General features: G+C 35.1%; 1 protein-coding gene across 5 annotated transcripts in view; it reads left to right on the top strand.

Annotated features, from left to right (window-relative positions):
- The window catches only part of SORCS1 (sortilin related VPS10 domain containing receptor 1), a 288,583-nt gene that overhangs the window by 162,907 nt on the left and 101,398 nt on the right, over positions 1-24,278 (top strand). For all 5 annotated transcript variants that reach the window (XM_068688480.1, XM_068688479.1, XM_068688478.1 and 2 more), the window contains exon 4: positions 13,354-13,512. In XM_068688480.1, the coding sequence (XP_068544581.1) occupies positions 13,354-13,512 (159 nt within the window). The remainder of the gene's footprint in view (positions 1-13,353; positions 13,513-24,278) is intronic.

Below are 24,278 nucleotides of genomic sequence, written 5' to 3'. Positions count from 1 at the left end.
TTTTAGGCTGTTTTCAATGCCTTTCAGGGGGAAGTTTTCAAAACACTTGAATTTCAAGTGCATCATAAGGGTTATCACAAAAAAAATATGAAAGAAGATCGCTTGGATAATGAGTTTGTTTATCACGAACACTTCAGGGAAAAATCAGTGTCACTCCTTTCCCTGTCCCCTGTGGTAACATCTGCTTAGGTTACCATACTTTTAGGCCAAGAGTCATTGCTTGCTTTCAGTATGATTAACAACACTTAGGGTCCAGTATTTGGGGCTGGAAGATGCTATTGTTTGTTATACACTTACAGTGCAAGTGGCTTCTTTCATGCTATGACACTGATTAAATAGAAGAGTTTGTCCAAGTCATTTTCCCTCTTGATATATACATTTTCTTTCTCTACCACAAAGTTGGTGTGAAGATTAGCTAATTAATCTCATGAGATTCTTTAATGAAAGAAATGCCTTACTGAGCAGCAGAACAAAGTACTGGCAATATGAATGAACACAACTCATTCCAAATCTCTACAAAGCTGAGGTTTCTTTTCTTCTCTAAGGAAGGTGCTGTAAGACTGTCTCAGTATACAAAAACGATTTTTTTGCTCTTCACTACAATACAGAACATCTGTTGCAAAGGAACAAACGATTAATAATTGAAACTAGATTGCACTTTCCAAAATAAAGTGCCTATACTAGCTTCACTTTCCTGATATGTTGTTGTCTTTCTTTCTTCTCAAAATACACTTATCAAATACAATTGTTGAATATGAGTCAGATTTTATTTTAGAATAGAATTTTCTACTGTATTTCATTTAAGTTTTAAGGAATAGATTTTCAAACTGTTTTCAGTGATGAAGCTTTTTTATGTTAAGCATATGTAAAAGAAGAGAAAGCAGTGCATAATAATAATGAAACATGAACGACGAGATTTAATTTCAAGTCAGGCTACTAAATTAGACCTAAATGGGCTGTGGAATGAAGAGACAAGAATCTAGAATTTGATTTGAGGGAGATTTGAAAATAACGAGAAGCTTAATCTTTCCATGTTCCTTTCGTCTGAACTGATTGCTCCTGGAGCTAATGTTTACACTGTGTGATTACGAACTGAGCCTGGTGAATTCTATTTTCAGCACTGCTGCAGGACCAGAGGGGGTGAAATTAACCTCAGTCTTTTGGACTTGCACAGTACTACCACACTACTTGAGCCCTCTGTAAGCCTCACTTGCCTTTAAGCAGTACTATGTTCACTCATACAGCTTTGACAAGCAAGGGCAGATCTTTATGTTTTTGAAGTCCGCATCCATCAGTTTGATTTCTTCTAAAACACAGCTGAAAGGACAAACCTCAGCTCACCAACGTGTGTGTTCTGAAATTTCTTAGTTAAGATTGAGAGCCTGCCATCTTTACTCCACTTCATCTAAAGATACTCTGCTATGACTTCCCATTTCCTACAGAAATCATCCCTATGGATAAGAAAAAGGGCTTTCATCAAAGGTCTCTTGGAGGACAGAGTTTCAAACATGGCTCAGCTCTCCTAACTGTTGAAAAAATAAAATTCTTATTTTTGTTTTTGGTTTTCAGTGTGCGTACCATGGTCACTTGAGATCCAGAAATTCCATCTAAAGAGTTTGTGAGAGGCATTTAAAGAAAAGCAAGCTTACTTCAAGGACCTCACATTATGTGGACAGGGCTACACACATTCAAGTTAGGATGTACAAATCAAATCAACATTGCAACTGACTGATATAGATGAAGCATAAATACAAAGAGCATTTAGAAATGTTTGTCAGAGCCTGAAAGGAGAATAAAATTTGAAAAGGAAAAAAAAAAAGCACAAAACTCGTAGTCTGTACTATAAAATCTATTGGACCCCTCAGATTTTAGAACAGAAAATTCCCAAGGGATGTGACTGAAGTCTTCCCTGTGTGGACATTGGACAGAAGGTCTAAACATGTGGTCAAGGTAATTGTGTTCTCTCATGTCTCAAAATCATGACAGTGTAACACTAAAGGTTTACCTCATTCCCTAGAAGAATGTAATCTAGTAAGAGTACCACCACCACATCAGAAACGCAACTATTGAAAGTGATAGGGGCATAGTAAAGATGGTGGTGTATATTTTAATGTAAAAGGTAGCCCAAGAGATTTTCTTACTTTAAACCAGATAGCACACCATGTATTGGAACTCTAATTTAGCGTCTTCATATAAAGCAATAAAATGTAATACAGCACTGAAACTATTTGTAAAAAGCAATCTCAGAGTAAAATCAAGTTAACCATTACGACAAAGAAGCACGAGTACAATTTCTCTCAAAGTTTTGTCTCTGATGGGAAGTAAGTAGAGATTTATCTTTTGTGAATATGTGCATGAATCAGTGACAAAAGAGTAAGATGACATTTTTGTCTCTTAAGTCTAGACTATGTAACTCATTAATAAAATAGGTGCAGTTTTGAGGGTTTGATCTCTTCGTTATCATAACATGAGAACAAGTCTAAATATGAAGGGCTGTTTAAAATTAAACCTTTTCTTTATGTATGACCAGAAAAAGAGACCAATACTTAGGAAAAGACAGATGTCAAGAAAACTGGTTTTGCTTTTATAAAAAATGAATATTCAGGTCAGACTGTGAATGAAGTGGCTAACTTTTCACAAAGGTTCTATTTGATTTGTTTGCAAAGCACAAATAAATCGCCTGAGGAAAGCGTTTACTAAGCTAAGATGGACCTTTAAGTTAAAAAGAATATAAAATGGAAGATATTCCCATTTGTTCTAAAACTGACTGATATTTAAAATAAGGTTAACACTAAATGGAAACTAAACAGTTTCAAATTGGGTGTGCCTGAAGAGTTTATGGAAACTACATCCTTTAAGTCATTTAAAACTTGACAAAACTCTGAGCCTCTATCTGTACCTTTGAAGCTGGCTCGGTATGGAGCAGGAGTTTGGAGTAAATCACCTCCACAGGTCTTTACCTAACTAAATTAAATCACATAAATTATGAATCACTTTATAATTCTACACAGAATAAAAGTAGCTCTGAAATAATGTATTAAGATAAACTAATTAAATATTTTCTTTATTGTTTTTAGTATTGTATTTCCATTTTTTGTATGAGTAAGGGTGATGCAAATGGGTTTCCTTCCTTTTCACAGTCCTGATTAAGACACTAGTTCTCTTAAAACAAGAGGACAAAATGTAGAATCTTTATGTTCATTTAATTCTTGAGTAATAGAAGAGGAAGCTGCATTTAAAAAAGCTAAGATTTAAGAAGTGATGATAATCTTCAGGGAATCCTCTCATATAATCTTTTTTTGCTCTTTTATTTAAAAGGTACTGGCAAAGGCTATATATTTTAAGAATTTACTCTAGTTTTTGGGATTGCACTCTTGGGAATGTGAAAGTTGTGGTTTTCCTCTGTTCACAGTCAGCTCACAAGCAGTGACTCAGCAGCACACACCAAAAATATAGCATCTTCAACTTTAATGTAAAAAGGAGTAGTTGAATCTTTTCAGGTCTTGTCCAAGGTGAGGTACTTTTGAGAATGGGGCTTCTGCCAAAACTTGACCACAGACAGAAAAGGCTGTGGGAAGCAATCCGTTCACTTGATGAATGTCCCCAAGCTGATGAGCTGTGAATAATGAACCAGGCTGTGTGGGGGTGCACTGCCCTCTTTTGGATTTTGATAGAAACAGGATCAACCTAATTCCAGTTGGTGCTTCAGATGTTTTCTGAACTGAAATTCAAAGCAAGGATTGGTTGTCATTGTACAGTGTTCTCTCTTGGACAAAGTCTTCTCACCCACACCTCTGAATTTTCATCTCCTCTGTTATCAGGTAGGATGAAATGGGGAGGAACTTAGTCATATCTCCACTGATGTTGCAGCCTCATGTTTGCTTTTCACGAGTCTATACTACACCAACCCAACTATAACTCGTTTTTTTTTTTTTTTTTTTTTTTTTTACATTAAAATTCAGATGACATATGGAGAAAGTGGGATTAAAAAACTGGGATTAGTCACAGTACAGAAAATTGAGCAACAATAACAGCAATAGTTCATAAGTACAATTAGTACAGTAATACTGATTTTGGTTTGCTTTTTTATTTATTTCTAAGATAGAGGACATTAGTATTTATTCACTATCATTCATACCACAGTCATGTATTAATGAAAATCTAATATTGTATACCATGTTTGAAAAAGAAACATTGAAATGTTAACTAGCTATTAATATTATGATTATCATTGAAAAACCACAACAATAGATGTAATTTGAGAAGCGTTTCTAAATGTGGAAAAAAAAAAGTTTTTGTTTCACTTAAAATATTTAGGTATTGAGAGAATTATGACTTTTATTAGAAACTGTTAGTTATTTCAGTCAATATGAAAATGGGAAACAGTGGGCTGCAATGATCTTTTATTGACTTAGAAGAAAATGATTTTTTTTAACACACAGTTTTTAATAGAGTGCTTTTTAAAAGTATTAAAACATGTCCATTTAAACAAATCTGGGTAGGACTGAAAATATTGTGCTCAAGCAAATATGGACTAAGATATAAACAGCAGAGATTTAGCTTATGATATAAAACTCTGTGGCCATAGTTTTCTTAAATTCCATAACAAAAGGAAGACATTTTGTTCAGCCAAGGTAGCCACCAGTGATCTGCAAGGGTCTTTCTCAGCGAATAGGGTAACATAGAGGCTCTAGTCTCTAAAAGTGTAATTTAAAATGTATATTTTCAAGGACAGCTGGTGGAGGTTTCCATTCATTGCATAAATGGATATTCATTTGAAACAGGTGAAATATATGTATTTTTAAGTTTTTTTTTTTTTTTCTTTTTTTCTTTTCTGGGTAATGTGTGTGGTATGGATTGGTAGCATTTCAATGTTCTTTGCTTAGCCACTTAGAAGAATCTGCTGCTAGAAAATAAGTAAAAATATCTCACTTTTTTTTTCTTAAATTTATTCTAAAACTTCTAAACAGAACACTTAGGGCAGAATAGCTATTAAATAGCTATTCTAGCTACTAACAAATTTATTTTTAAATAAATTTTTTGTGACTTCCACACATACAACAACATATTCAACCACATGTATATGTACAACCTGTACATATACAACAACATGTATATACAACCTGTTTTCAGACTATGTGCAGAACAAGGAGACAGACATATTCCCAAAGGGAAAATTTTCTTACAAAATGTGTCTTTTTCCTTTAGAGAATATTTTGGACTTTCGCTAAATAATGGTATTACACTGTAAAACTGAAGAGGAAAACAAAAATTTTTGGATGTGACTATTTCTGTTACCGTCTGCAGCTTCGATAAGGGGGAGTTACAAAGTGTTTCTTTTATTTTTTGGATGTTGTTGTTGACACTTGCGTTCACTCTTGCTGTCTCATAAAACAACCCCTGAGGATTCCCACACCTAATAAAAAAATAGAAATTTTATTGGCTGCTTTGCTTTGCTGTCACTTTTGGCCTGTAGTGGACTCCTTCACTAATACAGAACAGGTAAATAGATTCATTTTTTCAGTCACTAGCCAGCTTTTTATTTCAAGCCACATTCATCAAGATGCCAAATACAATTCTCAGCAGTTCTTCTACTAGGAACTCTGTACAATCCCAGCTTTCAAAAATATTGGCAGGTGATAATTTTTCCTCTCTTAAGTGATAGCCCTTTGCCATCTAGTATTCTGCTGACAAGAGATGTATTATCATTCAATGAGCATTAAATCTTTCATGTGTGCAAACAAGAAGAATTCACCATCTGAACCTTTCACCACATCATATCTCTTGCCTATAAAAAGCCAAGATTTGAGGAAGATGGTAATATCTGACCAGTTATGGACTTCCCGTGTGTTCTTGGGGGAAACAATGTCAGCATTTTCACTGTTCTGATCTTGATTGAGGTTGAAGCTAAATTACACTATCTAGTGATCATGAGCATAGTTTTATTTCGAGGAGACTTGGAGTATGTTAGCCTCCATCTCAGTGAAGGGCAGACTGATAGTATGAAGTTGAATTACGTCTTTTTATGAATAAGAACATCTGTATTCTTAAGTCACTGAGTTATAGAGCAAAATAACTCATCCACAAACCTTTTATTTGTATTAATGTGGTCATTTAAACTTATTCTGAGACTACTCCAAACCAGTTCATCATTCAAAAACATTTTTTTTTCTTCAAAGAGTTGAAAAGTATAATTCTTTCACTTAAGTCTTTTATTTCCCTGCAGAATTGCTGCACTTTCTGAGTTAACAAGAATTTCTGGCAATAAAGCACTTCACAGTACCCTGATTGAATTATAGGTGTATAATTTTAATGGTGTCTTAATGAAATTGCTCAGCAACTAACCTTGTCTTTTTTTTGGCATTAGAGACAGCTTCAAAACTGTCAGCTCTAGCTCATTTCATGTTTTCATTTAGCTGTTAGCAAATTTATTTAAAACAAAGACTTGGGCCAAATTTTGGTGGCATTACTAATGAGTACAGTTCTACAGCAGTTGATGTTAATCTATGAATAAATCTTACTAAATTTTGCAGAGGCTTCAGTCTACTCTTTCTCTGTTAATATCCAAATGAATGCTTGAATTACTTCTTTTTCGTAATTTTGTCCCTAATTTATTTGCTCTTGCAACTACTTACTGCTTCTAGCAACTCAGTCCTGTAAAAGGAATTGGTCTAATTTGCATTACAGTGGTGTTGCATTTATTTCAGAATGTCATGACCAAAGTAGTTCATTTCTTTGGCCTGTTTAATTCACTTTTTATTCTAGGCCGTGAAAAAGTTTAAACAATGAACTAGTTCGATTATTTAAAAGCAGGGTGCATTGCTTTGAAATTCACGTGCAAATTGGTGAATCTGGAGAATCAGGTTCTCTATTTACACAATCTTCATGCCTTGTAAATGAGAACCCAAATTCAGAAGTAAAGATGAAAAGTGGCAGAAATTACATTTCATTGTGCTGGGACTCCATTGCACTGATGCTTTTGCAATCAAGTGCCATGTTTTTTAAACCAACAAACAAAAAAAACTTCTAAGATTATGTAACTGGCATGTAGAGGAGCTGGAAAAAAAAATGCAAATATTTAAAGCATTCAAGTAGGGAATGTCCTGATTTGTTGAAATTGCACAGTTCTGTTTCTCTTTGCTGATTCACTCCTCTGTTTTCCTGTGAGAAATGTTACTTGTTCCACGTGGGTACAACTGTTAGGTCTGTGCATGAAGTATGTAAGAGGTGAAGACTGTGAAGGATCTTTTAGTAGATTTAACCTGTATCTTTTCATATATCAGAACTGAGTGAAAGACCACCTCGAATCCCTGGAATATAGTTGGATTTTTCTGTACTGTTCTGTTTGACTGACATGATGCTCTTTCCTATAAAACATTAGGAAAAAAACTTGATCCAAGAGAAATATGAGGTAATAAAATAGGTAAAGGTTGAGAGGAGTTCTGGACTTGTTTTTACTAAGCTGCTGAATCTGGCTTTCAGGGCAGTTGTACACAGATCACAGTTCCATCTCTAAAAGCATAACAGGACCTCTTGCAAAACATTCCTGGGTTCCTTTGTAAGGACAGCAGAAATATACATAGTTTTCAAGTGCAGTCTGTCATTATCAGAGTTAGCACCAAAAAAGGGTGAAAATTGTGGGGTGTTTAAGATCCATAAATTATGTTTTATGTTCATTTGTCACCTCTAGGAAAAGCAAATAAATTTTCTCCCTTTTCAGGGGGTGGATGATTAATGGGTGCCTGCATTTGGTTGCAAAAGCCCGTGTTGACTTTATTGACTTATTTTACAGAGAAAAAAACTAATCCATCTGAAGTATCAGGAAATGCAGTGTGTGCTTGCTGTGCCTGGTGTGAGTAAGCAGATTCTGATCATTGCTGAGCACTGATCTGAACAGAGAACAATTACTTCTGTTGGGGAGAAGTGAAGTCTTGACTGACTTCACTCTTCATTTAGTTCAGCATAAGACAATAAACCAAAACAGAGGCACTGTAAGGTTGGTCTCCCTTTAGTATGGGATATTCCTAAAAGTAAGAGGAAAATAAATATTACTTGTTACTCCTGAATTAATCACTTTATTTTATAATGGTAGAATCAGTTTAAAAGCTGTCAAAATAAAAAGTATGGGCCCAATTCTTTGCATACAAGTTGCATGCATAGATCAGCCCACCAGCTCTGACAATTTTATTATCATTTATAATTTTTATTCTCTCTCCAATGTTGTCTATGAGAACAGCCATGATAAATCAGGATTAATCTTTACCAGTTACACTTTACTCTCTGTTGAGAGGGAAGTGTCAGATCAAGGCAAGTATATAATATTTTACTATATATTTTTCCAGCATCCAACAATCTGTAGCTCAGATTCCTGAGCCAATATTGTCATTGTTTTCGTTTGTGTGTTTGTTTGTTTGTTTTTTGAATTGATGGATATTTTCTCCAAGAACATATCTGTTAATGACTTCCATGTTTTAACCAAATAAGAATCCTGGAACTGCCTGTGTTTTGTATCTCTGTTGTAAAGTTTCATTTGATGCTTATGAGTTTTGTGTTATGACAGAGTGAATAATTGTTCTCTAAGTATTTCCAGGCCATTCATAGTTTTCTAGACCTTGGTCAAATTGCCTCTCATTTATCTTCTTTGGAAGGTTGGAAGTGTGTTTATTTGGTGCTTGTATGAAAAATGTTTCATTTCTTTCTTTGAACACCCTTCTTACTTTGCTGTGTCTTCTACTATAGCCTTTTATTTTAAGATGGAGGTTGAGAACAGCAGCCAGTGTTTAAGATGTGGGAAAACTTTGCAGTGACCTAAGAGGATTATTATCATGCTGTTTAATTGCTTTCTGATAATTTCTACTACTGTATCTGAGTGTTTTTGACAGAATCTGAGGAAGGAGCTTGCGTTTTCACAGTTCTCTACACTGAAACCCCAACAAATCTCTCCTGAAAGAAAACAGTTATGTAGAGATTATTTTTCTCTCTGTTACTTTGGGATTGTCTTTCTCCATTTTTTTCCCCTCCTATATATCATCACTGAATTTCACCTGTCATGCTCAGGTACTGAACATAGTGAAATCCTTTTACAGCTCTCTGTAGATGGCTTTTTATTATTATTTTTAGTATATCACATATAATAATGTTACATGTAATATATAGTATATATAATTATATAAACATTATATATTATAATATATAATATTATATATAAATATATAATATTATATATTATATATTATACTATATAGTATAATAATATATTATTTATTTATTTATTTATTTTTATTATGAGTACCTTACTGCTATCAGCAAACTGGATCACCCCTTTCTCCTTCCTTCTATCCAAATCATTAACAGATGCATTCAACAGCACAAAACATAAGGAAAATTCCATACGAATGCTTCTCTCAACTGTAGAAATGGAAATATTTTCCGTAACCTTTATTTCTAATCTTCTAACAATTATGGAATGGTCTTTTTATCCTATAACAGTTTCAGATCTTTAAGAGACTTTTGCAAGTCTCAAACTTCAAAAATCCTATGACTTCATCAGCCAGGTTGTCTTTCCCTACTCATTCTGTGATGCTCTCTAGGTACCTGGATAGATTTAATGTGATTTTATTGTGCAAAAACCTCCATGATGTCCAGAATACATTTCTCCAGAAACCGGTATTACCTGAGAAAGCAGTGATATGTTGCAGAATCAGAGCAACAAGATAGTTCCTGCTTTGAGGAGTTTGCATTTTAGGTAATCCAGTATGTTTTCTGCAGTGAAGTGGGAAGTTTAAAGGTAGTTTCCTTCTAATCTCCTTTTTGAGATATTCTTAGATATTACAAACTTAATTAGATATTTGACTTCTAAAGTTAGATTCTTTGTGCCACTTTTGTTTTTATTTTTCATGCTTTCCTATGCAGCATGTTTGTGTCCACTTTTTATTTTCTGTATAAGCAACTGAATCAAGTAAATGGGTAATAGGCTACTTCAAAGTGGAAATTGGCTTCATTATTTGAAAGGAAAGTCTAAAATGTATTTACTATGTAATTCTTACACTGCAACACAAACATTAAAATTAATTGTACTTTCTCTCTTTTCTCATTTATGTTCCAGGCAACCTAGAAAATAAAACTAAACTACTGTGGTTGCATCTACTTTAGCACGTAGTGAAAGTAGATTTGTAGAATGAAGCAGTCGATGCTGAGATGACACAATATGGGCATTTTATACTTTAGACTAGTGCTAACTGGATACTCTGGGCTAAATGTCTAGTAGTAGCTGGAGCACATTAAGTGCACTCCTGAAATATTCTGGTTTAGTTTTATTGAAAGGGAATTCAGTTCTGGTGCCCTGAGATCACTCTGTGGAATGAGCTAGAACATAGTATAAATGGGTTTTCTGTAGAAATTTCCTCTGAAAATTTGAGGGATTAATTTCAGAAGTACAATACTGTTCTGATCTGAAAGGTTCATACAGATACATATACATGTTGTTTCCCCTGCATTCTGACAGTTTTTTAATTCAGATGTAAATTTCTGCTTCTCATCCAACAAATGCTAACTTTTGGACTTGTAACTCTGATTATTTATATGCAGATATCTGGTATTTAAATTTGCTTTTCTTATCTTGTAAGTAACAGGGGACTCTGACTGTGATGTGGGTCATAACTGCTTAGTCACTTCTAGCTTGTTTCATTTTAGGACATCTTTGCAAAGTGATTGGCAATGCTTGGTACAACAGTGGAACAGAGAACGCAGTCCCAGCACTGAAAGTTGGTCTCATAGTTAACAATCAGACTAGTGGCTGGAGAGTCATCTGTCAACTCAGTCCCTCTTTTCTGACTCTCTGTATGCCCTTGCATAAATCTTCAGCAGTTCTGCACAGTCCCGCTGCATGTACAATGCTGTTGCTGTCAGCATGTGTAATAAAAAAGATGTGTCTTGAAACACTTCATATGCACAGACAGGCTGGTCATTGCAGTGCAATGGTCAAGACTTCTGGAGACTGCAGGTACCTGAGAACACGGTAGTAATATCCCAGGGTGTAGTTAGCAGATTAAAGCCTAAGTCAGCAGTGCTGGCAAATCTTTTTGGGTGCTTAACTTTTATTGATCGAATGAGGAATTAGGTGTTTCAGTGCCTCAGCAGTTTGTCCCTCAATTCCCCTTCTATAAAATGGAGATAAGAGGACTTTCACACTTCAGAGGAATGGCATGACAGAAAATGTGTTAAGGCTTTGATGTTCTTGGATGTGGCAGTGATGAGGTCAGATGAGTTGCTTATGCAGGTAGAAAGAGGTATGTGAGACTAGAGTGGATCTTGATTAACAACTTGCCTTAGAGACACAATCCAAAGTCAATGAAAAGTCTCTTATTAACTTCAGAGAGCTGGGATCAAGGCCATTGATTTGTGCTTATTTCTGCTCTAGTTGCTATAGTCCAAATTAATGCTGTGCTGTGATATTTCCAAATACTAACATAAACAAAATCCACTTATGAAGGGAGATATACAAATAAAAAAATCACAATTTCTGAATCAGAGTATGCAATTGATAAACATTAACCATAGAAATATTGTCCCAGAAATTTGTCTGTTAAGAAAAAAAGAACTAGCTGATAAAAATGACAATTAATTTTTGGCTTGAGAAGCTGGATAGGTTACTTAGTGAAAATAGATGGTCTATATATTGATGCTTTGATTAGCTTTCTGCATAGTTTCTATCACACAATCTTCACTGTAGAAACACATCAATTATATGCTTGATATATTTTAAAGTGTTAAACGAAAATAAGAATGTTTAATTCTAACAGTGCGTGTTTTCATCATAAGATTTTAAAAGTAGACCACAAATACAGAAGGTGATAGTGCCTTTATGTTGGCATGGGAACATTTATTTTAAATTAAAGATACAGTGTGGCTAGGCAATGTAACTGGTCTAAGATCATTCAGGTTCTTACATTTTGGGGAGTTTGAAGTAATATCCTAACCTTCCAAGTCACAGGCCACATTGTTATGCTACTATCAAGGGATTTTCTAGACATAGATAAAAGCATCTGGTAGCTATCCAGTAATGAAGGACATGTGTGTATTTACATCTTCACATACAATTCTTTATAATCTGTGTATACCAAGACTTACGGTGTCCTATAATTCATAGGTAATTAATTGTTATACCTAACACTGCCTGCCTAATTAAGGAGAAAGAAATAAAATGTGTGTTTGTGCAATGTCAAAACCCAAATAGGAATTTGCTCTGAGAAATTCCAGGTGGGGGTCCTTTCATTTTGGGCTTGTCTAAAGATAGATTAGTGTTTGCCACAGATTAGTGTTTGCAACAGCAACACCAGTATTTAAAAATGAAATAAAATGAAATTAAAATGATTCTAATGATTCAATGTTTAATACCTGCTCAGGCAAATATTCAGAACTTTTCATGTTCGTCATTCACAGTGCCTCATTCACACTCCTTAGGGGTATTACTTTGTTGCTTGCTGAAATACTGAAATTATTTCTTTGTACTGCTCAAAGCTGTGTATTCTCTCTCATGCAGAGAAACATGAGAAAACTTTCTCATTATTCTCTCTGATTCATCAGCAATGCAGTCCAATTAATACCATAGTTAATGGGGAGAAGTAGCTACTATAACTGAAAACCATAGATCTTCTGTCATCCCTGACCTAACACTCTTGGACAAAGTGAGAAAACAACTTTTCTCTGCAGAGATTATTTTTGATACACTAGTGAATCTGTAATTCACAGCACCATAGAAACTAGAGATGGAAAGAACCCAGCACGTTATCAAATGTGTTCTTCTGCCAAAGCAAGATTGCTTCTTGCAGACAGCCAGATTATAACATTTCAGGCAATGAAACTGTCATTTTCTCTAAAAATTCTGCCACAGTCTAACAAACCTCACCATTAGAGATCATTCTGTGTGTGTTTCTGTCCTCCCCACCCCTCTTTTTTTTTTTTTCTTCTTTTTTTTTTTTCTTATTAACACCTTATTTTTCATCTGCTTCTCCAATAGATGATTCAAAAAGATCCTAGCAGCCTACTGTGGTTACTTAATAACTTATTTTCACTCTTGAATTGCAAATCTCATGCTTGATTTTTCTGATAATTTCAGCATAGACTTCATTTGGGTCTGTTTTAACCTAGTGATGGTTATTTTACCTATTTGATTGTATCTTATGTGCATATGTATATATTTTAAATATACTGTTTTCCTTATTGAAGGGTTGGCTTTGCTTAGTTTTCATATTGGATTGAAGCAAACTGAAACAAACTGTTTATTAAGATTATCGGAAGTTCCTGTCTTTTGATTTCTCTTCACCACTGTGTTTCCATCTTTCCCTTCCATAGATTATGCTGCTGACTGACCCAGAGGTTGAGAGCAGTTTATTGATTAGTTCTGATGAAGGTGCCACCTATCAAAAATACCGCCTGAACTTCTACATCCACAGTCTGCTCTTCCACCCGAAGCAGGAAGATTGGATCTTAGCATATAGTCAAGATCAAAAGGTAAGAATTGTTGGTAGCATTTTGCTTTATTTGCTTAGGAACAACCTGGCATTTCTCCATCTTCTTACTTAACTGCTGCAAAGCATTCACAACAGTCTTTGGGGTAACTAAGATAGTATTTCCAGCAGGAGACATTGAGTAATCCTTGATCTGTAGGGCAAAGTAAAGGACATAGGCATCTAATGGGTTCATGGGGCCTAGCTCTCTATGACTGACTTGTCAGCCTGTATTTGTTCACCAGTCCTTTTGGCAATATCATGGGACAGGCAATGGGAAGAGAATATATCTAAGATCCTTCACGGTAAGAAAAGCAACTTGTAATTTGGTTATTTGTCCTCTTATTTAACACTTCTCTCATGCCATTCTGGTACCAGATCCAAGAACAGAATAAGAGATTGTTTGTTTCTATCTGATTGGCATATTTTCAAAGTAGAAGTGAATCAATTTCCTTTGAAGGCCAGTTCCTTCAGTATGGGTAATCCATCAGTTGAATGCTGTGAAATTTACTGATGCCAAACTTGATACACCAGAATAGGACTTGACTGTGAGAGACCTCATTGTTAACAGTTTCTGAAAATCACACGTATCAATATGCACAAGTCAGTCATTTCCTTTGAAGGACTTTATAGAGCTCAATCTGTTTAGTTTACCAAAAAACAGATTGAAAGGAAACTATGAGAGAGTTAGGGTTGTTTAACCTGGGGAATATCCCTTCCAATTCAAACCATTCTATGATTCTCTATTATTGTACATAAATATCTTCATGGAGAAGATGACACGTACAAGTAAACTTTCTGATCTAGCAAAGAAACTTGTAATGAGAATGGATGTCTAGGAGTCAATTGCAGATAAACTCAACTGTGAAGCTGAGGGCCATTGGAGCAAACTGCTCTGAGAAATGGTGGATTTCAGATGTTGACTTCTTGTTGTTTTTGAGTAAAAGACAGACCAAAACAATTAGCTAAGCTCCCAACAGGCATAACACAGTGAAATGTCTTGGCATTGTTTGCAAGCCATCATACAAAGTGATTTGGATGTATCTTTTTTGTTTTACATATAATTAATCTATGAGATTCTGAATCTAATCAATAATCAAAATATCAGTTAAATTGTTCAGATAATATATTAAAGTATCAGCATAAAAGTTTGCATTCTATGATGTCTTTCAAGTTATTCATTATATAAAGATTAAAAACTTATTTTTCCTTTTGCCTAAGTTAGTTTTGTAGTTACTATTATTGTATACCTGAGAAAATAAAGGCATGAGGAAGTTAAATAATTAGCTAAGGTCACAAAATGATTTTATAGGAACTTTTGGAATAGATGTTCAGTCCTACACTTTAAGCTCAAAACCAGTACAATTCCAGCCCTGTAGCTTTATATCCTTCCAAAACTGAATGTTAGGATCATGCCTGCCTAATTCTTTCTCTAGAGTCAATTACATGCAATATTTTTCACTTACACTTACTCTTGCAGCATTTTGTGGAATGTAGTGTGGTTATTATCTGTTCCAGTGGAAGGTGCAGATAAAATGATTTCTGGGTGTGATTTCTGGTATGTAATTAGAGAAAGTCAAAATGTTTTCATTCCCTTGTGGCAGTTGAATTCCCTAGAATGATATGAAAGAGAACAGAATCTTGTATATGCTGTCTTTTAGGACCCTTTGGAATGAAAGTTAATGTGTATTGGTAACAGGAGATTTATTGTGTGAAGGTCAATGACACTTCTAATGGTAAATTTGTCAAATAGAATTAGGATATAGTTGAAAATAAATTTATACTGTAGGGATAGTCAACCTGTTCAGGAAATAATTCTGAATTAGAGTCCATACAGCTAATGCTCATTTAATTTATGGTAGATGGCTACCAGCAAGTATATTGTCACCGTTCCGTAGGAAACTCCCACTCTTCTTTTACAGAATTCTTAAAAGAAAAACAAACACACTGGATATAGGAATAAAGGACCCTTTTGTGTGTTAACCTGAATTAATGGAGTTGGTGTGGGAGGTGTGTGTACAGGGTGTTTTCAGTGAGAGGATGCATTCTGTATGTTAAATTTTCTTTGTGTTATGACGTTGACTAGCAAATTGGATAGCTGTTGGGAATTCAGTACTATAGCTGCAAGAAAAAAATCATGTAGCACTGTATATCTGTACCAATTAGCTCTGAAATAGAATTCTAAAAGTCCTCCATATAGATATGAGTCACAGGACTGGTTTCTACTGTGAAGCCTAATGGAGATATTTTCTGACTTCAACGATCTTTGGCCAAGAACCATAGAGCATAACCAACAGGCAAGGAGTATTAATCAGCTTGGACTAAATTAAATGTAAGTCAAACTAAGGGTCAAATTCTGCCTGTGGCTAAGTGTAAATGGCTCCCTCTGGTTTCATTTTTGCATATCTAAAGGCAGAATTTTCTCAGAGTAATTATGTCGTCCTGTGGATATCTAGATAATTGCAATGGGAGCTGTGGGGCAGTTTGGAACAAATGATATTGCAGTTTGCTATATAACATTCTCTTGCTAAGGCTGTATTTAAGGAAAGAGAAACATTACGCCTTGGATTCCAGGCACTGTGTGCTGACTGATCAAGAAACACCCTTGGAAGCAAGGGAAACAGCTGCATGGTAAAGAATTTACATTGTCGTATCACTGACCTAGATACCATGCATGGACTGAAGAGGCTATGGAGGTTTCATTGATTCTTTAAGTTATATTCTGACCAGTTAGGATTGTTGAATTCATTTAATAATACTGCTGTTGGCAGTTGGGAGGGAGGTGAGAATCAATTAGAAAACTCATTTACATCCTTCCAGAAAGCCAAGTCATTATTACATCATTTACATCTTGTCATTGCAGCAGGTGAGACCAGGAAAATCAGGTGGTGAATAGAGTAAAGAGCTGGAGAGACAGGAATCACATTGGGACTGGACTATTTGACTCTAAGAAGTGATTCAAATAGTTCAGTAGTGGTGAGAGCAAATTCAACAGTTAGTGCGTGCCTCTTATTGCTCAGTTGTAATGAGCAGGAAATGGGTCACAAAGCATCAACCCTCAATCTTTTTACAGCCCACTGAGTCTATCACTATGATAAGCACCACAGATCTTTTTTGTTTGGATGAATAGAGATTTACTAAGTGGTAGGGAAATCTATGTAAACTGAAGTTATTTTACAGCCCAGTTTCTTGGGTGTTGTGTGCAGATGAATGTGGTTAATTACTGGGGTTCAGCTGATGAGCAATTACTCATTTAGCTTCAGTGACTTAGTTGCTTTTGTACTCATCTTTCCTCTCTGTCTCTGCCTTGGGCATCAGACTTGAATTACCATTGCTGACAGGCCAGTCCCTTATTCAGTCATGATTTTTTCCTGCCGGTCCTGAAGAGAGGAAAAAAAAAAAAAAGCAAAAAAAAAAAAAAAAAAAAAAAAAGCCACCTGTGCTAATTGCTTCATGATTGCATTCATTGTTCTGTCTGAAAGTACAGTTGTTACATGGCTGATTCTTACCCCGTAATTGCAGAACTACTGCATGCTTCTCTGTTTTCTGTGTAAGAGGAATTACAAATCAGGAGGAAACTTCAGGCACTGTAAAGCGCTGCTTGTAAGGTCTTGTTGGAGGTCTTGTATGTGCAAGCTCTCGTGGGTTTAATCAGCTTGCCTATAGGATGAGGGGATGTATTTTGTGGGAGTATTACTTAAGTATTACTATGTAATCTTCAGAAGTAGTTTGCTGTGAAATCAGAGGGTGGAAGTAAGAGTCTCTTCTTCATGTCTCCACATCTTCTACTATTTAGATGGGTCAGACACACAGAGGAATAACAGAGCTATTTGGAGAGATGAAATATGGGTGAAATTGGGAAACACAATTCAGATAGATGCAATACAGAATCGTAATTGCTTAGCTCAGGAACAAATGTGCAAAGATACTCAAGAAATAGCAACAAAGGCTAAATAATAATAATAATAAAATAAATGGAGTTATTCTTGTTGCTTCTCCTCTCTCTTTTTAAACAAACTCTTGGAAGTCAGGGCACCCCAGACTAAAAGAGCTTTGTCAACACAGGATGAGTAAATGAAGAGGTTTACTTTTTTTTTTTTTCTTTCTGTTCTTCTTCTTTTTTTTTCTCTCTTTTTCTTTTTTTTTTTTTCGTCTTCTTTTGTTTTCTTTTAGCCTTTCCCAGAAATCTAATTGCATCTGTCTACCTTTATTGACTGTGTGTGTCACACAGTGGAGATCCGTGTGTTAGGGACTGATGCTTGGCTGTGTAGCTAAACTGCTGTTCAGCAAGTCAGGATTCTGTTGTGGGACAACATATCTTCTGTTGTCAAACCATGCCATCTTTCTTAGTTTCCTACAGTAAAGAAGGTGGGATCAGGTGCAGTTGGAAGGGTGTGTGAAGGTAAAATTGTACATGCTTTCCTAATTCAAAACCTTCAAGAGGACAAATACCCCAGGAAGTGAAAAATCACCTCGGTCTCACTTCCCACCCTCTCTGCCTCTTAATACTTATCTATGAAAAAGAGGGATTTTTAAAAATTATTTTTTATTTTTGTATTTGAGGAAAATCATGCTGTTTTTAAGTTACTCAGAGTTAGCAGACAATACGTGGTAAATAAGCCTTTCTGTCCTTCTTGAGTGTGTCAGGAAGAAATGGCACAAATTTTAGTTTTCTGAATGACTACATGTGATTTTCCATTGGAAAAATCCTTAGGGCCGTGGTGAAGTTTCTCACCTCTTAATGGTCATTTGTTCACAGAACTGTTAATTATCATTTGTTACATTTTATGGAGAGGGAAACTGGGGTATAAGGAGGGAATAAAGATGTTCCCTGCAAGGAGAACATCAGCGAATGAACAGGGGGTGTCCTGGTTCTGATAGTGGGTCATTGTTCAAGGCTCCATCTTGGCTTTGTTTCAAGTTCTTAATTTAGAAAAAAAAAAAAAAGTAAAAACAAATGTTAGTGAAACTGCATTAAAATGTAAACAGGAAGCTCCCTTCCCCACTCAGCATACTGAAATTTTACTTGACATTGGACAAAACCTTTAAAAACTATTCCTTCATTCAATTTGTTTATAGCATTAGTTTTTTGGGGGGGAAGGAGGAAGATGTTGCTTATTTTGTGGTTGTCTTTTCATTTTGTTTTGATTTTTTTTTTTTTTCCTTTCCATCTCGTCTCTGTTCTGAGGTAGATATTTGACCAGGTGAAGATGATCAGTAACTTTTGTGAGATAGATGAAGTGGCACCAAAGCTATTTTGTTTACACTGAAACTCTGTTACTTTTCATACTTATGTCTTTAAGGCAGGGAAGGGTTCCTACCTAGGCTATATAGAATGAGGTTATATAGATGTTAAAGGTACACAAGAAAGAAACCTTCCCCTTCTCCCTCACTCTCCCCCCAAAAAAACAACCAACCAAACAAACAAAAATGTGTGAAAAACAAAAACAAATAACAAAACCTAGCTGCAGCTTGTCTGTCCAGAAAGGCAGATGCATATCTGAGCCATAGGCATGATCTGTGAAAGAGAAGGAAAGACAGAAGGAAAGCAGTAATCACTGCTCTCTACCACTGACTCACTCATCTTTAGGCAAATCAGTGTCCTTGCTTATCCATCTGCATAAACATGAGCCCTCTGTACCCTTAGAGAAGTTGTTCATTTGCTGCTTTGGGGTTCTTGGATGCTATATAGCTATGGGTAGATCACATCTTTCTCTGCAAGTTTTTTTTTTTTTTCTATATATAATTCCCATTTTCCTACTTGCATGAAAATTGACTTTTTCTTTTCTTCAGAAGTTGAGAGTGCAATGGATTGTGAATAAGGAAACTTGTTTGCTATAACTAAGTCTGCCAGTGATCTCTGTAGCTTTCAGCAACTCCCTTCACTTTTCTGTAACTGATTCTCTCCCTTTTCTGACTGTCATTTGTTTTGACTGCATGCTCCTATGTGTCTCCAGTTTCTTATTATGCATAGCACCTGTCAACACTAAATTCACTTGGAGTCATAGATTCTACTATAGTAAAAATGATAAAAAGTACTTTATTTTCAAATATGAAACTATGTATGTGTGTATGGTAATTCTGACACTTACCCCTGAAATCTGCTGTAATATGCATTTTCTGTTCTCATTCAATATATATTTTTTTAGCACAAAATACGTTTCTTTAATTCAGTTATCTAAAAAGTTATGAACCAACCTAATAAATTTACAGCACAACAGAAAGCAAGTGCGGGATAGCCTCTTGCCTGTTACAGATATCACTTTTTTGAGCAGAGAAAGGAATTAACCTTTACGACAATTTACCAACAGAGTGATAAATTCATCATACCTTGGAATTAAGATTCAGTGTTTTTCAAGACGGGTTTAAACATTGGGATTGGACATGTCTCCAAAAGATACAGTCTAGCTCAGCCATCAGTTGTTGGCTTGAATAATTCTCTCTCTTGCTTGAGTTAACAGCTAAGATTCTGCAGCATCACTTTGGAGAACAGACTGGTGATACTACTAGTTCTTTCTGGCCATGCAGATTCCTTTAAGTATCTGCTGGTAAAACTGTGTGTTCTGCCATGTTTATCATATGGATTGAGTGCACTGGAGACTTCACGCTTATACAATTGCTTGTAAACTTCCACAAAACCAGAACACCATTAGTTTTAATGCCAAATAATGAGACATGATGGACACCATGGCTCAGTCATATCTGCAGCCATGCTATGTAGGTATTAAAATGAAGCTGAGGCCGCAAGGAATTCATGTTTGGCAGAAAGCTTTGGCTCTGAAAATGAATCTCTTGAGAGCAGGTGAGAGAAGTGATGGTAAATCTTGATTAGCATAATGACTCTTCAAGTGGTATTTTATCAGAATTGGTGGGTCATTCAGATTCTCAATACTTCATATGTGTTACCTTGCTTTCAAGGTCAGATATTAACTGTTTCTGTCCTGAATGACATAGAGATTACTGTGAAAGTATGGTGAATTCAGTGAGTTTGCAGGTAGCGTTTACATGCTGGCTCTGGGGAGCACAGAGCTCATTTGAAATGAGTAGGGATGGGGACTGCTTTCTTTAATACAAGTTTGCATTTTCTAGCAACATCTGGTTGATGCCATGCTTTGTTACACATCAGGCTCAACAGCCAAATAAACATAATTCAGCCACCTCATAAGACCCAGATTTTCAGCTGGGAAAATCTCAGTGAAAATTCAGTGCTGGTAAATGAAACGTGGTTCACAGTGAAATTTTATTAAAGTCATCTCCCAAGCTCACCCATATGCAGTACTTTATGAAACTGCTAAGAACTTGTTGTGTTTGTTCTTAAAATGTGAGTTTATGTCAGAGGATTTCAAATTCATGATTTGGTCAATTCCAAATACACACAGGGTTCTCTAGGTTGGAATCCCATACCACAAGTGATTACATCAATATGCATCAAATTTGTTTGATGCTTAAAAATGATTAGGCCTTCAAATCTCATATTTTAGTTACTTGTTTTGGAGTTTTAAAGCACTTTTAGACTTATACACAAAAATACAAAACCAAAGACTTCTGGTAAGTTAGGGAAATGTATGCTCAGTTAGTGTTGTTTGGTTTAGTTCCATAAAAGTGAGTGAAGGTCTCATGTTTTACAGTGCTTGAGACTCACATGATCCCTTTAGGGGAAATGTCTGAAGGATGAGCCACTACATTTTTTCCATAGTTTTTCAGTGGAGATTTGCAAAATTTACCTATGAAAAGATAGGAAGATTGTTCTTTGCAGTAAGTTTCTGTTTGAGATACCTCTCTCCATTGGGAGAACTATTAAAGCAGTTCACAAGCTACTGAATCATTTCTTTACAGTCAAGTTATATTTTTATATATTAACTTATAACTTACATGTATTTTATATATGCATATTCTAGATATATATATTTATATAATATATATATATATATTTATAAATATGTATAATTTATAAGTTAATATTGACTTCCTTGATATTAATACTGTGGCTCAAAGTGTAGTATTTTGGTTCAGAGACTTGTAAAGTATCTAGAAATTGATGAATAATGCAAGGAAGGGAATCAGTGGCATCTGTTGAAATGTTTTGTAAGAGTTCAGTGAAATATTCAAAGCTGTTTTTGAAGCCCATGAAATGTAGAAATCTTATTACAGAACCATTGTTCTGTATAATCCAGCATTTCCAAGAGCAACCTTCTTGTTCCAGAGGAAAGAGTAAGTTCACACTATAGGCCCTTATGGAAAATAATATTTATAAAATAAATTGGAAACTATTGTTCACTGTCTCTTACAATACAAGGTGCATTTCATTCAAAGGAAATTGTCAGGAGACAAACTCAAAATAAGCAAAAAGAGGTGATTCTTCATGAAGTGTGTTAGACTGTGAAAAACTGTACATGCCACAATATTTTGTGAGCCCAGGATTGCTGGAGTTTGAGACCATATTTCGAGGATCTGTTGAATATACAAAGTGTTAGGATATTGCTTTTCCAAGTATCTGTTAAAGACCTGTTTCTAAGAAGAGACAGTGTTGAAATTAAACTTCATTCTAACTTAATTCAGTTATTCCTCTGTAATCTGCAAATAAACTTCACCTTTCTTGAATCAAAATTATGCCCACTAACACTGGCTTTTCCAGCTTCGGGACTCTGTCTTTGTTCACGCAAAGAGTTTATGTTAGGACAGATGTACTCTGGTTTGAATGGTCCCTTATGGCTTATGAGGTTTAAAAAGCTGTCATGTGTTCAGCTAGACTCTGTCTAATTTCCCTGACTTTTAAGATATTGAATTTTGTTTTTATTCACTTTAGTGTGAGGGTGGTTGCCTTTGTAATCTGTCTGAGATAAGTAAATGTACACAGAATTCTAACTCCTAACTCTTTGATGTGCTGCTCGGTGTATGAAAAACAAAAGTATTAGAAATAATATAGGAAAATAATCTAATTTCCACCATTCTGAATAATGGAAACCTTTATAAAGTGCCTATTATAGGGGAAACTTGTCCTTACACATACCTGTACTTGTAATTTCCCTGTATTATTCTAGTTACTGACAGCCCCAGTAATTTTTATATTGTGTAAATGCAGTAGATAAAGTAAATTCAGTAGATGAAATTTACTATAAATAGCGTAGAAATCTGACTGCAAGAGAAAATGTGTTGGAGACACAATATGTGGGCCAACCAGGAGAGAATAAAACAGGGCTAGAAAAAATATGGAAGGGGACAGAGCTCTTATAGGTATGAACTGTCTAATAGTTAGATGATGATACAATACCGATGCTAATTCTATACAATACAGAACGGAAGGACAAAGAAGATGCATGACAGAATGTGTCTAGAACCACCCAAAAATCAGAGAAGTGAAGATGTTAAGAGCTTCCTGCTTTAGAGAGATTTCCGAGAGCTGAAGTAAAGAAAAATGTAGAGTTCTTTTTCCTCTTCCCTAGTACACACTTTCCCTTCTAGAAGTGATGTTTCAGTCTTGATCAGTAAAGTCAAATAAAATGCCAGTTATTCTTCATGGAACATTTAGAAACAAACATCATTTTTTCTCAATATGTATTTGGGAATTAAAACACTTTTTATAGTTCAAATTCACAAACTAAAGTAAATAAACCAATCAAGTTTGACTCATTTCTCTTAAACATTTTACTTTTACTAAGAATTTATGTTTTTTTCTTCCTCTTCACAAAATCCTTTTTTTTTTTTTTTTAAACTACAAACATATGAGAATTTTTTTTTCTGCGTTGTTTTCATCACATTATAGGAAAATTGTTGCCAGTTTACAAATTATGTTTTCTGAGTTTAAAAATAACTGTATATTAGACTGTTATTTGCCTCAAAATGAAAATTATATCAATGAATATGGGCCCAAATGCAATATATATATATATAAATAAATAAATTACTCAATCTAAAACTAGTGATGGACAGATTAGGAAATTAGAAGGGAATGCCAAGATTACACAGTAACTCTAACCTGCTGTTACTCATGTATCTCAAAGAATGTAAAGGTGAAGCTTACACCGTGACTGTGAAATACATGAGCAGCTCTTATGCTTCTCACACAATTTGGGAAACAATTAACAGAAGTGTGTAAGTAGCATACAGGTATTGTTGGATAATGATCAGGAAAGAAGTTGAGATTCCCAGTGTCAATTTTCCCTGTTCTAGAAGGACAATACTGTTGCAAGAAGGTTCTTTCTATAGCTAGGGCACTGGTTTGCATTTCAGATGGTTTATTTAAATCCCTGTTCAGCATCAAAAGGTATTTGTCACCTTGGGACAGACTTTAATTTTCTTTTGTATTTCAGCTTTCCCATCTGAAAGAGATAGCTGGTAGATTTCTAATTCATAGTATATTAGGATTTAAAAAAAAAAAAAAGAACAAAGAAAAAAAAAGTCAATGACTGTTAAGTTTCCAGGAATTGCACAGAAAAATAAACACAAAATAGAAGAAAAAGCAAAAGAGAATTATCCCCTGATGAAGAAGGGTCAAATCTGAGAGATCAATACCAGATTTGTACTTCATAATAGTTTAGTCTTAGTGAAAACAGAAATGCCAGATCACTACTTGGCCCTGAGATGAGAACATACATTGTAATAAGTTCTTTTTCTATTTGTGGTTGAAAAAAGAGTGTAGCAGAGAACATTATCTAATTTCAGTCTCATAATGAAAATTGTCATCAAACAGCAGTGCTTGCCAAAGAAAATAAAATGTCATCTCTGAAGGGACTGCGTGTAGAAATCTGTCAGAAATTGTCCCAGGAGAGA

The sequence above is a fragment of the Anas acuta genome, chromosome 7 (genome assembly GCF_963932015.1).
Source record: "Anas acuta chromosome 7, bAnaAcu1.1, whole genome shotgun sequence".
In the NCBI taxonomy this organism is placed as follows: Eukaryota; Metazoa; Chordata; class Aves; order Anseriformes; family Anatidae; genus Anas; species Anas acuta.
The sequence above is the reverse complement of the archived record's forward strand: the minus strand, read 5'-3'. Positions and strand labels throughout refer to the sequence as shown.